This window comes from Mastigoproctus giganteus, chromosome 7 (assembly GCF_048544385.1).
Source record: "Mastigoproctus giganteus isolate SK-2022 chromosome 7, ASM4854438v1, whole genome shotgun sequence".
NCBI lineage: Eukaryota > Metazoa > Arthropoda > Arachnida > Uropygi > Thelyphonidae > Mastigoproctus > Mastigoproctus giganteus.
In genome coordinates, this window is record NC_143581.1 from 40,892,417 (window position 1) to 40,908,944 (window position 16,528).

The window sequence follows — 16,528 nt, forward strand, 5'->3', positions numbered from 1 at the left end:
CCTTTATTTTTAAGGGCCTCTAAAAATATCTGTCTTGAGGACAGCATTTTCAAGGTGATCCCAGCTCGTCATAGATTTCCCTCCAGTCCTAGATATTTAGTCTGTTCCATACCACAGCATTTCCATTGGGATTCTGATTACTTCTTTTTGAATTCTGAGTTTAGTGTATGGGCAGGCAATGTTGACCTTGATTTTCAGACATACACCCACCACTGTCAAAAATATCCCATGTTGTAAAATCAGATGATCTTGATGGACAAAAAGTGTCTCCATTCCTGGACATGACATCAGTGAGAAACAACTGTGTTACAACATTCATTGATATTCTGACGGTGCGATAAGTTTCACCTTTCCTGATGGAAGGTGTTACTATAGCGTGCAGTTTACTGAATGCTATAGCGTGAGAATACACTACAGCATGCAGTCTACCGAACGCTTTAGCAGCAGTAGATTGTTTTACAAAAACCATTTTACTCATGAATCCATCCCTAATTTGTGGTGTAAACTAACCTAACCTTTTTTAACTAGTTCAAAATGAGAGTAGACCACACACTACTGTACATCATAAGTCTTTATGATGCTGCATAAACTCCTGTCTGAAATTTTTAGCGGAGCTGTATGGTGATAGCGATGATTCTATTCGAAGGTGATGCTGATAGAGATGTTTTCTGGAATCGGTACTTTTTTTTTTACCCCGAAGGCTTCTTTTTTAGTGCAGAACCAATTTCCTCAAAGATCTTAATCCATCTTAATGGCATGAGCAGACGGTACTGGATTATTATGATATTGAAATGGCAACGAAATAAGTGTTGTGGCCACAATACTATTGTAATTTTTATAACAACCTTAATGAAGAATGTAATTTTCGCAGGTCCATTGCTGCATTGTTACTGAATGCTGTGATACTGACAACACAACACATAAGTAACAAAGTATCTAAATTGCCCTACCCTAATGGTGCACAGGAAAGCTGATTTTTTTAATATATATATTTTGTATTATACAGGGTTTTCAAAAATTTTGGTCAATAATTTAAAGGTGAAAGGTAGAAACTAAAATAAGCAAAAAAGTCCCAGTGAACATCGGACCATTTTCGAGATAATGCACATTTTCTGTTAAGATCTGCCACCGACTATGGGAGCACTCTGGGAGGGTAGTCTGTATTGCTGAGACCTTGTACACGCTGGATATTGTAGGGGTGCAGCAATTGGCGATGTAAAATTCGCTACATACTGCTATGACTCAGTACACACTCTATCAGAGCAACCCTCGTCGAAATTCCTGGATTTTGTTCTGTTCTTTCTAACACCCTTTCCTCAAAGTCAGGTGTTATGATTCTGAGCCTACCTGCTCGTACTCCATGTGCGAAGTGCCCATGTTCTTTAAGGCATTGATGTACCCTGATGCGGGGTTCGAGCCCGTTTCCACCAAATACGAAGGATGCGGAAAGGTCAGGGAATGACCACCGCATATCCCCGGAGCAATATGGCCTTAGTTGCTAATGCTCCTAAAAACCAAATAACAAAAAACAACGTACCCTGATGAAGTTGCACCTGTTGGGCTGCCTTCAGCGGGGAAATGCTTCTTGGTACAAATGTGCAGCCCCGAGTGCACTGCCATTGACTTTACCATACGTGAAGTGCATGCCCGCATACTCTTCGTTGCTGTAATCTCTTTCCGTGTTGACTATCCTTCGACAAGTACTAGTATGCCTGCTACATCTCAGAGCATTGAGAGAGGGGAAAGGTAGAGAGTGAGCATAACATAACATAACCTAAACAAACAAGTCAGTGGTGGATTTGAACTCTGTACAGTTCACCTTGTCTTGATATTGCACATTTCTAGTTGGTGGTGGATCCCAACTAGAAATGTGCAATATCTCAAAAGCGATTCACTTAAGGACCCAGACTTATTTTGCATATTGTAATTTGTACAGTTCACCTTTAAATTATTGACCATCACTTTTGAAACACCCTGTATAATATACACTGTGCTGCCACTTTATTAGGTACACCCCTGCTGTGCACACAAATGGTTTGTCCCACAATGTTCCAAGTCGCATGACCATAGTTGTGGATATAAATGCAGCAGAATAACCTTTCTACTATCATTTAAGTGTACAAACCATAGCAAGAATGGGGAAAAAGAGTGATCTAACGGACTTCGAACATGGCATGGTAGTAGGTGCAAGACATGCTGGACGAAGTATCTCTGAAACGGCAGTTCTCCCGAAATTTTCACACACCAGTTTCAAGGGTGTATTGAGAATGGTGCAACGAACAGAAAAAATCCTCTCAATGGCACTCCTGTGGAAGAAAATCACTTATTGATGTGGAGGTCAGAGGAGGATGGCTAGAATTGTGCAAGCAAATAGACGGACTAGTCGCACTTTGTTGCGAATTGACTACAACAGCCGACGGCCACATCACGTACCTTTGTTATCAATGAAGAACAAGAGAGCACACCTCCTGTGGGCACAGTAACACCAGCACTGGACTATCGAGGATTGGAAAACAGTTGCTTGGTCTGACGAGTCGAAGTTGCTGGTGTATCATATTGATGGAAGGCTCAGAATTTTGCAAAAACAACATGAATCCATGGACCCATCATGTCTGACGACTTCTGTGAAAGGTGGTGGAGGCAGTGTTATGGTGTGGGGAATGTTTTCTTGGCACACGTTGGGTCCATTGATACCCATAGATTCACGTCTGAATGCCACATCGTTGCTGACCAAGTGCATCCATTTATGTTGACAGTTTATCATCAGGTAGATGGTTACTTCCAACAGGGTAATGCACCGGTGCACAAAGCCCGAATCACTATGGATTGGTTCCAGGAACATGACAATGACTTTTCTTTGCTGCAGTGACCCACTCAGTCCCTGGATCTCAATCCTATTGAACATCTTTGGGATGAGCTGAAAAGGGCTTTTCTCTGCAGGCCTACACCTCCATTGAATCTCAAAGAATTGCATGACACACTCATGTCTGCATGGTGCTCCATTCCTGCACAGCGTTTTCAGCATCTTGTTCACTCCATGCCTAGACGAATTCAGGTTATTTTGAAGACTAAAGGAGGTGTATCTAATAAAGTGGCAGCACGGTGTGTGTGGTATAGTATATCAATTCTCATTTGGGCTAATACATTGATATAAATGACATCGATGAAGGAATGGAGGGCGTGATGTCTAAATTTGCAGATGATGTAAAGATTGGTAGAGTAGTTAATGATCACTGCCAAGCAGAGTTTCTTTAGAGTGACCTGGATAGACTTCAGGGATGGTCAGAAAAATAGTAGTTATGTTTTAATCCAGCAAAGTGTAAGGTATTACACCTGGGGAACAGCAACCTCAAAATAACTTATACACTTGGTGGAGTTGAATTAAAGCCAGTAGTGGTGGAAAGGACTTGGGTATTAAGATACGGTCAGACACTAAGTTCTCCGAGCATTGTAGACAAGTTGCAAGGAAGGCTCATGGTGTCCTATCGATGATTTATCGAACAATTGCTAGTAGAGATAAGGACATCATAATCCCATTATGTAAGGCTATTGTTAGACCACACTCGGAATACTGTTTTCAACTATGCAGACCGCACCTAAAGAAAGACATCATGCTATTTGAAAGGGTCCAAAAATGGGTAACCTGCCTGGTGAGATCAGCAAAAAGGAAAGACTTCAATATGTGGGTTGCACAGCTCGGAAATTGGAAACAAGGCACCTTAGAGGAGAATTGTTTGTGTGTTTTTGGCAGCTCCTGGAACGTTAGTTCATCTCTGCCTCATTTCAGTTTATGGATACAGCGCCTTGTCAAAGGTGCTGTATCCGTAAACGAATTTAGTATGTGCAAAAAGTGCAAGTCAAGGAGCAGAGCAAACCAACTAGCAAGGACAAAAAAAAAAAAAATAGAATATACATAGTAACTAAGCAAGAACATTTAACTAATTAGTGTAGACAAACTTATAAGCAAGAATCTAATTTGTCTAAACATAGACTATGAGCATAAAAGGTAGGCATAATGGTAGAGTCCCAAGATTCGAGGACCATATAAATTAACAGTTCACATTCCCAGATCATGGATACATACGGCAATGCAAGGTTAATAGACAGCAAAAGGGCCAGTTATCATAATTGTTAACAGGATTTAGTATCATCCCAGAAGGTTACTGTAAGATTTGTTGGCCTCAGTGTAGTTTATACACTAAACTCTTAATATACAGCTACATAAATATTGACCTACAAAAATATGCCCCACAGGCTTACTTCTCATAAAAGACCTCAGAAATTTTGGAGGACGTGCTATTAAACCATTATTGAACAAAATACATATATCACATACAGTGCTTTTTTTGTAAAAAAAATAGGTGCCAGAACTCATTCTTTGCTTTCAGGAAAAATTGCAAATTAAAAGGATATGAAAAGTGAACTGAAAATAATTTCTGTGACTTCAGTTGTAATGTTTTTGGAAAAGAACAATAAATTAAGTATATGAACACACAGTTTATTTAAGCATAAATTTATTATAAAGCACATAAAAAAATAAGTAATAAGTAAAAATAGTTATTCCAAACAGCCGAAACTCGATGCCACCCATTGTGTGCTTAAAATTCTGCCAATTTTTAATAGTTCAGTATTCAGCAAGTTTGCGCACACCTTCAATACTCTGGCATTTTTGGCGACGCGTTGTACATGACAAAGTTTATTAATAAATGCTTTAAAACTATCGATACCTGCAACGGATTTCACAGTATCGCCAATTGATAGTTCTAATCGGTGATTAGCGCAATGCCACACTATTAAAGAAAGGATTTTTTTTTCCATTAGTTTTGTAACGCTTTTACGACCCATCATAACAGCTGCACCATCTCATGACACAAACTAAGTAAGTTTTTAAATAGTTTTCCATCATACCGTATGACTGAAGACAATTGAGCAGAGAATCAAATATCCCTTTTCAGTAACACTTTAGAGTTTTATCAAATCCAGAAACAAATTTACAGGAGGTCTCATTCCATTGTCAAATATACAAGTTTGAACGTAAACGATTAAAGCCGATTCCTTGCTCACTGAACTCACTGTGGTCGAATCAATTATCAATGAAATTTTGCTATTCGATATAATGATTTCATTAGCCAAATTTTTTCTCGTTTCATCAGTAATGTAGTTCAAATTGTTAATGCAAGCATTAGTTGAATGAAGAATACGACCATGTCAATCGCATTTGGTTCTTGTAGATCAATCTCTGATTCAAAATTATGAAAAGACTGATTTTATTTAGCCACTTTTTATGAGGTGCGAAAAATTTTTGGTGTTATTAATTTTTCATGAGATAAACTCTTTAAACACAGATTTTTAAGAGGCTCTTTCTCAGTTGTTGTTGTTCTTGGTTTTTAGGAGCATTAGCAACTAAGGCCATGTTGCTCCGGGGATATGCGATGGTCATTCCCTGAACTTTCTGCATCCTCTGTATTTGGTGGTCATGGACTCGAACCCTGGTCTAATCAAGAAGCGTGTGCTACGCACTGCTACTCCTGGCTATGGAGGACCCTCTTTCTCAGCTTCTGCAAGCAGTTTTATAGCAGCTTTATGCCCACTGTTTTCTTGTGAACAAAAATTTGTTTACATAATGCACAGCAAAGTCTCTTATTTTGATAATTTAGCCAGTTATACTTTGCACAGAGGTCATTTTTTTTTTTTTTCTTTTTTTTTTTTTTATCAACAGTGCAGCAACTTGGCCAGTCATTTATGTCAGTCATCCCTTGCTGTTGGAGGTGGATACCATTAGGAACAAAAACAGTCTTTGACACAATCTCTGTAGTTAAGTCTTCACTCACATTTTCACTTGGTTTTAATTTTTTAACTGTGGAAGGTGAAAAGAAACTAGTAATTCCTTTCATTTTTTACTTTACGGTTCAGTACAATTTTTTTTAATACTAATTCACTCACAATCTTATTATGGCATGGGAAGTTAAATAAAACTGTTGCATCTGAATTGAAAATGCACAAATACGAAGTTATTAGTGTTGAACAAACTTTTTTTATATTGTAACAAAAGTCACAGAAAAACTAGTGGGGAACTAATACGAGCCCTTAAGAATTGTCATTTCCAAAGGGGAAGGAGCCAAGAAAAAAGTACACGAGTTTACCAAAATGAGTGTTACTTCTGAAATGAATAGAACACCTGCGAAAGTGGGATAAACTCTAATAAAATAAATCTCCAGTCGGAGCGCTATATAATGAACTCGATTGTTCGCTTGCAAAAATTCGTTAAACAACAATTTCGTTATAAAGAAATATGACCATTTCAACAATGAAAAATACCATAATTTGACATTCAGAAATACAGTGAAAGATGGTAAATAAATCAGAAATAAGTGAGAATAAATAAATAACATTTCAAAACAATTTATTAATGCATAACATATTAAGATACGATTGTTTTTTTTTTTTTTTCATACGTACATGATGCACACAATATTAGGACACTTAAGAATTATTTTGCAAAATATTTGGTTGTCTTTTGTTGTACGCTGGATTTATTGTACATTGATCATTTAATATCGAGATTTAATATCAACAGATTGATCATTTAAGAAATGTCCGCATTTGTTTTAACATACCTTGTATTTTCTCATGAACATTTTCTTCACACTGCAGGCCACGACAAAGTTTCATTTTTTTTTTTTTTGAAACTGTCCAAAATGTCAGTCATCCAGGTACTGTGACTGTGTAAACAAAGATAGGGAAAATTTACGGAAAAATGTGGATAACGCGCTTCTGCGAAACAACAGTTGATCATTTGTCAGAGTAAAAGAAAACCACTCTCTCCTAATTCTCGAACAGGGCACTTACAGTAGAAGGTTGACCAGAGCCCGTTGTCCGCATCGGGAATATCCCAGCACGACTTCTCGGTATGTGGAACAGGTGGTCTTATAGATTTTATGAGTTTTTTTGCCCCCTCGGGGGCAATATCACCCCGTTGAGAATCCCTGGTCTATAGGTTGGATAAAAGATGTTATATATGGTGTAAAAAAAACATGGCCTTTATACCTCCACTGTTAAGTTCCTCACAACTGGGATGTGATGGAGTGCTATCCAGAAAGGGGGAAACCTTTTTAGGTAAGTTTTTATTTCCATTTTATTTACAACAGGCATGAATTCATGGGTGAGAGGGGAAACATTCTTTGAATAATTGTTGCTATTATTAATTTAAACGAAATTGAAATTAATTCATTTTCATTTGTTGATCAATAAAAATTAAACCTATCTTTAATTTTGATTGAAATATTTTTGAAAAGTGAACTGTGATTCACTTTGTGTGCTAATAATGTATAAGAGTTATTGTTATTATATATTTAAAATTATTTTATTACAATCTATGTAAAGAAAACCACAGAATGCTTGGTTCTGTAATCAATTTGTATTATATTCTGGTTACTAATATTTTTAATCAGGATTTTTTTTTTTGCAGAGCTTGGCTGTAATTGAGGCTAATCTGTTTTTGGACTCAGGCTGTACCTTTAACTGTAGGTAAGAATTTAATTTATTATAGTAGAGAATAATAATAATAATGCATCCCACAAATTGGATTTTATTCCATTTAAGATCCACATGAATTAGCATTAGTTGAGACATACGATGCAAGAAAACAAACTTATACAGCATCGGCCAAAAAAAAAAAAAACCTTCCCATTTCGCCCATCCAGTCACTCCAAATGTTTGTCTAGTTCAGCCTTAAATTTATTTAAGCTATCAACTTCCACACCAACAGATGGAAGTCTGTTCCAACAATCAACTACCCGCTGGCTAAAGGCAAACTTCTGCACATCTATTCTACAACTGTCTTTCCTCGACTTGAATCTATGCCCCCTCAGGTTCTTAATCTGAGCAGGTGGAAGTATCCCATCAGCATTGAGCCTGCTCAAACCATTCAAGGCCTTATACACTTTGATCAGTTCACCTCGCAGGTGCTTAGTCTCCAGATGCTACAGCTTGCAGAACTTAACGCTTTCTTCGTAAGCGGACCCTTTTGTTCCTCTCACCAATCTTGTTGCCTTTCTCTGTACTTGTTCTAGCAACTCTACATTCTTCCTAAAATGAGGCCTCCAGATCTGTACGCAGTACTTGAGGTGTAGCCTGACCATTGCCTTATACCAGCGGTTCCTAACCTTTTTTGACTCGTGAACCCCTTTCAACGTAAAATTTTTTTTAGCGAGCCCCTTTCAACATAATATTTTTAAAGGGAACCACTAAGCCTACATTCTCTGAAATCATATAATATTTCTGTATTTTTATCATAAAATATTTCCAGTACTACGTTTTTATAAGCGACATAGCATAATAATAATTTTTATTGTTAAGTATCATTTATACTTTGTAAAGCAGTTATTAATCAATCCAAACTAGATTTCAAACAGGTTAACAGTAGAAAACTTGCTTCTTGTTCAATGGTAGCCAAGCATTCTGATCTCTCGCCAAAACTATTGGCTTCAATTTTTGCCCATCTCTGTTCCCACTTCTGTCAAAACCAGATGGTTCTGTTGCCACATCAGCCAAAGATAAAGCTGACCTGTTGGCATCCTATTTTTCTTCCAGCTCATGTATATAATCTTGGTAAATCACCTCAAACCATTCCCAGTACACTCCATTCAATGCCGCTTGTGGTCTTCATTTAAAAGGATGTCAGAAGGATTTTGATGAATCTTATGCTAAGAAAGCTCCAGGTCCTGATGGTATTTCTCCACTTCTCAAAACCTGAGCTCTTGAACTTACTTCTGTTCTTTGCCATCTTTTTTCACTTCCTTATTCCAAAGGTGTTTTTCCTTCTGCTTGGAAATTTCCATATCCAGCCAGTTCCTAAAAAGGGTGACAAATCTCTCCCATCCAGTTATCATCCCATTGCAATTACTTCTTTTTCTAAAGTAATGAAGAAATTAATTAACCACCAACTCTTAAACTATCTAGAAACATTCCTTCTGATCAACAATCGCCAGTATGGATTCCGTCAGTGTCGATCTACTGCTGATATTCTGGCTTATGTTACCTATTTATGGACAAATTCAATGGAAAAGTTGGGTGAAACACAAGCAGTTGCTCTTGATCTTCATTCATGTTTGGCATAAAGGTCTTCTAAATAAGCTTCCATCCTATGGTTTGCCAGCTGTTTTTTGTAATTGAATATCCAGTTTTATCTCTGACTGTTCACTGGTTAATGGTAGATGGCTCTCTGCCTTCTAACTTCTCCACTAATGCTGGTGTTCCTCAAGATTCAGTTCTTTCTCCCACTCTTTCTTCTTGTATATTAATGACCTTCTTCCATTTGACCAGAAAACCTATCCATAGCTTTGCTGATGATAGCACATTGCATTCCACCTTTCAGTTTGAGAATTAATGTACATTTCTATAAGTTATATTGAGATTTTTCAGTCACAAGGTCCCTTGAGGTGGGAGCCCCTGGGAAGTTGCCCATGCCCCACCACCAGCATAAGCCAAATCCTGTTGAGATGAGACAGTTGCATCCAGCTAGTATGGAGATATGCTACAGCAGCATAGTGAATTACATATCATTTTATGTCATAGCACTGACGTGGTGAGAACCATTAATAGTACATTTTTATTTTTATACACCAAACCAAAATGAAACTAAAGCTTTAAGTAGGAAAACAATTTTATCTGTCATACTGAGGGAGAAATGGTATGGTATTCCAGCCAATAGTGAACTACAAATTCTACATCCCCAACAGATTACCCAATGGCTGCACATGATCTTTAACAACCATACCAAATCACAGCCATCAGAGCTTCCTGCCTCCACAATTTGTCCCCTTTTAGTGGCAAACCTGATGGTGTTGGTAGTTTTGTAACTGATTCCAGTATAGTATACAAGTGTTGGACATCCACTCCCTCCTATCATAGACATTATTTTTTTAAATTACTTCATATGTTTTAGTAGAAAAAAGGTGGCGACAGTGGTTTTTGAATTTTAGCTTATCCAGTGATTTTTTTTTTTTCCCTATTTTTTAAACAAATGTTTGTGATTTGATGTTGATTGTGATGTTGGTTTCAATGAAACCCTAATGATGAGAAGCATTGCTATTGCATTGATGTTATAAGTATTTTTTTACAGGGAATGGAAGAGATCAAGTGACCTAAATTATATTTTCTTACATTTTACCGATTCATCTTTGGAAAGAAAATATCACACGCAGTCAGATCCTGAATTTCCTTGGTGCATGTCATGTGCTAGTATAGTTCTTCTTTGCAGCATCACGGTTCAGTTCCTTGTTTTTCCTAGGTATGTATACAAGGTTTACTGAAATAATATTATAATTTCATTTCAGTAAATATAACTCATTGCTTAGAGGTTAAAAGCATGTAGAGAAATCAGTATAGCATGTTACAATACATGTATGCATTTTAATTGTGGCTCATTCTCATTAATCACAGATGTCTGGGGACTAACTGCATATGAATATTGTGGAAGTTTATTTTTTCCATTGAAAGGAGAAAAAAAAGAATCACTCAATACTGTTTCCCAGTGAATATCTGTTAACAGCCTTTTCATTTCTATTGATACAGCCACATTGGCAAGATAATACTTACTACTTGTCATCTATAGTTTAGCATTCCTTTTGGAGATTTTTAATTGTAAAACTGCAAGTTAGGGGGGTTCACCTTCTGCAATGAATTTACTGAATTTTTTTAAACAGTTTACCTTTTTACTTATACATATGTAGATAAAATTTTAGAAACCCCTCCACAGAAAATTATGGATAGGTATACAAGTAGAGAAGGGGTCCCACAACTACGGCCCAGAACTGGCCCATGAAATAATTTTATCCGGCCCTTGAATATTTCAGTTAGATTGTAAAAATTAATGTTTATTTAATGTTTTAATAAACTTTATAATAAAATCATAATAAAATTTATGAAAGATGCATTTTACAGATTATTTTAACATTCAGTTGATTAATAGTGTCAATGCCTCTGTGTCATCAGCTTAGTCTTGTTAGATATTAATTCTGTTATTGTGTAAATATTTTTCTTTAGTACTAAGTTAGTGCTGGATTTACACATGGGCTGAGCGGACTGCAGTCCAGGGCCTCATAATCTAGGGGGGCTTGGCCTCCTGCCAAAAATAATTTTAAAAATTTACCATTAATTTTATTTCATTTGTAACGATAAAAATCAGGGGCATACCTAGGCTAAAATAATGTATAAGCACAAATCCAAAATTCAGGAACACATTGTTGGGAGTGCTGAAATCACTCCCCCTTGACTTTACTATCTAGGCCCAGTTGCTTAGTAACATTAAACATGTGACATATGAGTCTATGACTGTATAATAGTTACACAAAATGCTTGCTTACTGTTTATTAAAGTTCGTGGAAGCTTTAAAGCTACTCAGAATCAAATGATAAAGTCAGCTATGAAGCAATACAAGTGTTCAGATCACTGTCTATCATTATAGCGTGCTTTTCGAGAACAAGTGAGAATTCTTTTATATCATTGTGAGTCACAATAATATTTAATTTTGACTTTTTGTGAAAATAATAATGAGTAAGCAATATGAAAGTGGTGCTAGTAAACAAAAGCGACAAAAAGAACAGAAGGAAATACTCAAGAATTTTAAGCCAATCACGTCATATGGCTTTGTACAGCAGGCAGAAATAGTCGTACATAATCCCTCAGATACATTCGTGTTTACAAACAGAAGAAAATCAAGTAGACTACACTGAGCAGACTGAAGAACAACCAGTTTATATTCAGAACACAGCCTTCCAAGAACTTCAAGGAGAACTGTTGTCAGTAACTACCACTACAAGTACAGAAACTTCTGGAAAAAGTTACAATGAAGTGACAGGACCTACAGCCAAAGAATTAACACAAGGCGCTGAAGGAACATGCCACGAGATAGTTACACCAAAAGAAGCAGTTCAAGCTCATACCGTCTTAAAGACTTGAAAAACAAAGCAAATGATATCAGCAAAAACCCTAGCATTGCAGACACAAAAATACCAACTGTTCATGCTACTAGTGATTTCAGAGACAATGACATAGGTTTATGGACCACTATAGCTCATTTCCTTCTTAAAGACTTGGAAAACAAAGCAAATGATCTCAGTGAAAACCCTAGCATTGCAGACACAAAAATACCAACTGTTCATGCTACTAGTGATTTCAGAGACAATGACGTAGGTTTATTGAATAACGAATCATTCTGGATTGAGAAAGGTCCAGTAGAATTTATTCCATTCCACCAAAGTAAATGGAGAAACTTGCCCTCGAGTATGGCTAATGTATTCTCCCACAAAAGGAAAAGTCTACTGTTTTTTGTGCAAACTTTTCTCTAACCAAACTACCTCAACTACAGCTTTAGTTTCTACTGGATTCGATGATTGGCATCACGCTTATCTGTTCAAACCCATGGAAACTCTAAAATTATATGAACTCTATGCTAACGTACTTAACAAGAAAGTGTGGTCAGATGCTCAAATCAAAACTCGAAGAGCAAATCAAAGCAGAGCAGGATTACTGGAGGCACTTACTTCAGTGAGTTATTGTAGTGATTTCCCTTTTGGCAGAATGTGGCTTGGCATCTAGGGGTGATGATGAAACATTTGGTTCACCAAACAATGGTAACTTTCTTGGATTGCTTGAATTAACTGCCAAATTTGATCCCTTCCTGTGTGCTCACATAAATCAGTATGGAGGTAAAGGCTTTGGTCAGCCATCGTACTTATCCAAAACCATATGAGAAGAGATTATCCAGTCGATGGCTAATAAAGTTCGAGAATCAATACTGAGCAACATCAAACAAGCAGGTTATTTTAGTTTATTAGTCGATTCAACCCCAGATGTTTCCCACATTGATCAACTTACTGTCATTGTTAGATATGTTTCTCCTAGTGATGGATTACCAGTTGAACGCTTTCTGAGTTTTTTTTGAACTGAATGAAAGATTGCACTAGTGAAAGTATGGCTGAGTTGATACTGAACTACTTCAGTGAACTTGAAATAGATTTCAGTAAATGTAGAGAACATCAAAAGACAATGCAGCCAATATGGCCAAAAAGTATAACGGCATTCAACAAAAAATTCTTGAAAGGAACAAGTTTGCAAAGTTTATTCCATGTGCTGGACATTCCCTAAATCCACTTGGACGAACCACAGTTGACTTGTGTCTGGATGCAGCGAATTTTTTTGGCACAATAAATGAGCTTTATTGTTTTTTCTCAGCTTCTACAAAAAGATGGGTAGTGCTAAAAAATTTCTTGCCTCCTGAGTTAAAAGTTCCTAAACATTTATTAGACACAAAATGGGAGGCTCACGCCAAAGCTACTGCAGCTATTAGCGAAAGTTATGCTAACATTGTTGAAGCCCTTAGTCATATTTATTGTGATGAAACTGAAAAAGGAGATAATAGAAGACAGGCTGAAAATCTTCTGCAGAAAATGGAAGAATTTGAATTCATTTTCATGCTTCACCATTGGACACAATTGCTAGATCAATTCCATAAAGTTAACAAGGCACTCCAAAGTTTGCAAATTTCATTGAGCACAATTTACTCTACCGGATGTAGAGTACAAAATTGTCAAAAGAAGGCAGAGAGTACAAAAAAAACAAAACAATGATGGGACCTCACCCAAAGCCTTAGACGAACTTTCTCCAAGAGACTTTTAGGGTAAATTCATTTATCCCTGTCATGGATGCTCTTGAAGCCAACCTTGACAGAAGAGCAACGGTGTATAGGAGTGTAGCTGGCAATTTTTCATTTTTGGTGAACCTGCAAGCAACCAAAGAACAGATTCACAATGGCATCGAGATGTTGATGCAAAGGATGTTGACTTTAGTCTAGTCGATGAACTTTTGCACTTCCACCTGTACGTCAAACAAGCTCACTCTGAAAAAGAAAATTTCAGCCACCAAGATATGTATCAAATAATATTCCAGGAGAAAATTCGGACAGCTTTTCCAAATGTGGAAACAATTTTCAGATTGTTCCTGCGTTTAATGGTTACTAACTGTACTGGTGAAAGGTCATTTTCTAGACTAAAAGGGATAAAGAATGATCTACGGTCAACAATGTCCCAAGGTCGGTTGTCTGATCTAAGCATTCTCTGCATAGAAAATGATAAACTGTGACTTACTGATTTTAATAATATAATTGATAAGTTTGCATCCAAAAAAGCTCGAAAGAAACTGTTCTGACTTTGTATGTAGTGTAATGTTATAACTTAGCTGATTCCCCTATGAATGTTCTGTGCGAATACCTTCGTTAATTCCATACCTTTGTAAACTTATTAAAGGTTACAATTTTACAAACAATTATTTTATCAATGCTAAAATTTTAACAATGTTCTACTTTCATTGAGTAGATAAAGAATAGAATGAGATTTTGTTTTTCATGATCAGATGCTATTAATCTTGGGCCTTCCAAGGTCTCCTAGCCCAGGGTCTCCAGTTGCTTTAATCCGGCACTGGTTCTAAGTTAAACATTTGTTAGAATCTTGTATATACTGTATTTCTTTGATTCTAAGACGCACTTTTTTTTCCCCTATAAATGTCTCTAAAATCGGGGTGCGTCTTAGAATCGCAGTTTTTTTTTTTTTTTTTTGAATTTTCCCATGCTTTGCACAGCACTGCACGTTTTGTTTTTTCGTGTAAACCCCACCTCCAAGTTTGACCATTATCATATTCTCCAATTCCATTGGAGAATAAAGTGGCGTGGGTGATTTCACGTGCTTTCGAAATGTGAAGCCACTGTTATTTCATTATAGTGAAGCTCACTCAGCGAAAACTAGGAAGTTTTGTTTGTATCTTTGAAAGTTAGAAGTGGAGTTATTGTATTTCGTTAATTTTGATCCCTTATTGCAATTAAAATATCAAAAAGATTGCACTATGAAGCCACATTGAAACGAAAAGTTATTGTGTATGCAAAAGAACATAGAAATAGAGCTGCGGGTCGACATTTTGACATTAGTGAACTAAATGTTCATCATTGGAGAAATGATTGCAATTCCATATTTTCGTGCAAAGCAACAACCAACTGCTTTACAGGGCCTAAGAAAGGAAGATTTCCGCAAGTCGATGAAGCTGTAATACGTTTTGTAATGGAGACACGTGCAAAAAGGATTACCCATCACTCGAATGCAATTGAAAGCCGGAGAAATTGCCAAGTCCCTCAGAATGAAGAAAATAATTTTTAAAGGCAGTCATGGCTGGTGCGACAGACTCGTGCATCATAGTGGATTATTGTTAAGGCACCGAACATCTCTCTCTGTCAAAAAATTCCTGCCGACTTTCAACAGAAGCTGATTAACTTTCAGCGACAGGTGATGAAATTAAGGAAAAAAAGAAACTATGAGTTTAGTCAAATTGGAAATGCTGATGAAACCCCGGTCTCCTTCGATTTGCCTCGAAATTACACAGTCAACACTAAAGGTGCTAAAGAAATCAAGATTATAAGCACGGGCTATGAAAAGCAGCGTATCACTGTGATGCTATGCATAACCGCTGATGGTCGAAAGTTGCCACCATATTTAATTTTAAATAGAAAAACCATACCAAAGAATGAAATTTTCTCCAAAGATGTTATTGTGCGTGCACAAAAAAATGGATGGATGTCGGCAGAGCTTATGGAAGACTGGCTAAATGTTGTGTGGAATAGACGTCCTGGAAGTCTTTGTAACCCACCTAGCATGCTGGTACTTGATGCATTTCGTGGACATTTGTCCGAATGTGTCAAAAATAAAATCGTGCAAAAACGTGGTGACTTGGTTGTGATTCCTGGTGGCATGACTAGCCAACTGCAGCCACTCAACGTTTCAGTCAACAAACCATTTAAGGAGTACTTGAGAAAGGAATATGAATCCTGGCTGTTGACTTGACCGACAACCTTCCACTGACACCTTCCAGAAAAATTAAGAAAGCACCAGCATCAAATGGAGGTAAAGAAATTCCAGAAATTCTTTCTGGGATCAGCTTGGAAGCTGATCCCAGAAAGAATAGTAAAGCACTCATTTAAAAAATGCTGCATCACCAATGCTCTCTATGGCTCAGAAGATGATATATTATGGGATAATGAAGATAACAATGGCTCAGAAGAATCTGACCCTGAATGTGAAGTAGACTCTGATATTGATGCAGATATCGACGGCTCAGAAGATTCAGAAGGAAGTGATGAATAACATACCTACTGATAAATACCGGTACTATTGTTGTTAGTAAATTGAATTCTATTATAATAAAAATATTTGTTAGATTTATTTTAGTGTTTTATTTTATTTATTTATTTTTTTCTTAGAATCAAAGCTTTTTTTCTGAAATTAAGGTGCGTCTTACAATCGAAGAAATACGGTATGTTTTGTTTAATAAACTGTTAAGAGAAAATACAAAAGTGTTGTAGTGATTGAATGCTTTGCAAGCATGACCGACTTTGGTAGCCTCAGTAAGATTGCAAACAGTTTTATGAAAACCTGGGCAAAAACAACAAGTTGGTGTCATGTTTTGTAGTCAGGTAAGTAGGTAA

The 16,528-nt window shown here is 36.8% G+C and overlaps 1 protein-coding gene across 1 annotated transcript in view; it reads left to right on the forward strand.

Moving 5' to 3' along the window:
* Nucleotides 1-16,528, forward strand: part of Ac76E (adenylate cyclase type 2 Ac76E) — a 143,011-nt gene that overhangs the window by 23,519 nt on the left and 102,964 nt on the right. The window contains exons 11-12 of the mRNA XM_090376863.1: nucleotides 7,469-7,527; nucleotides 10,124-10,291. Coding sequence (XP_090232989.1) covers nucleotides 7,469-7,527; nucleotides 10,124-10,291 — 227 coding nt within the window. The remainder of the gene's footprint in view (nucleotides 1-7,468; nucleotides 7,528-10,123; nucleotides 10,292-16,528) is intronic.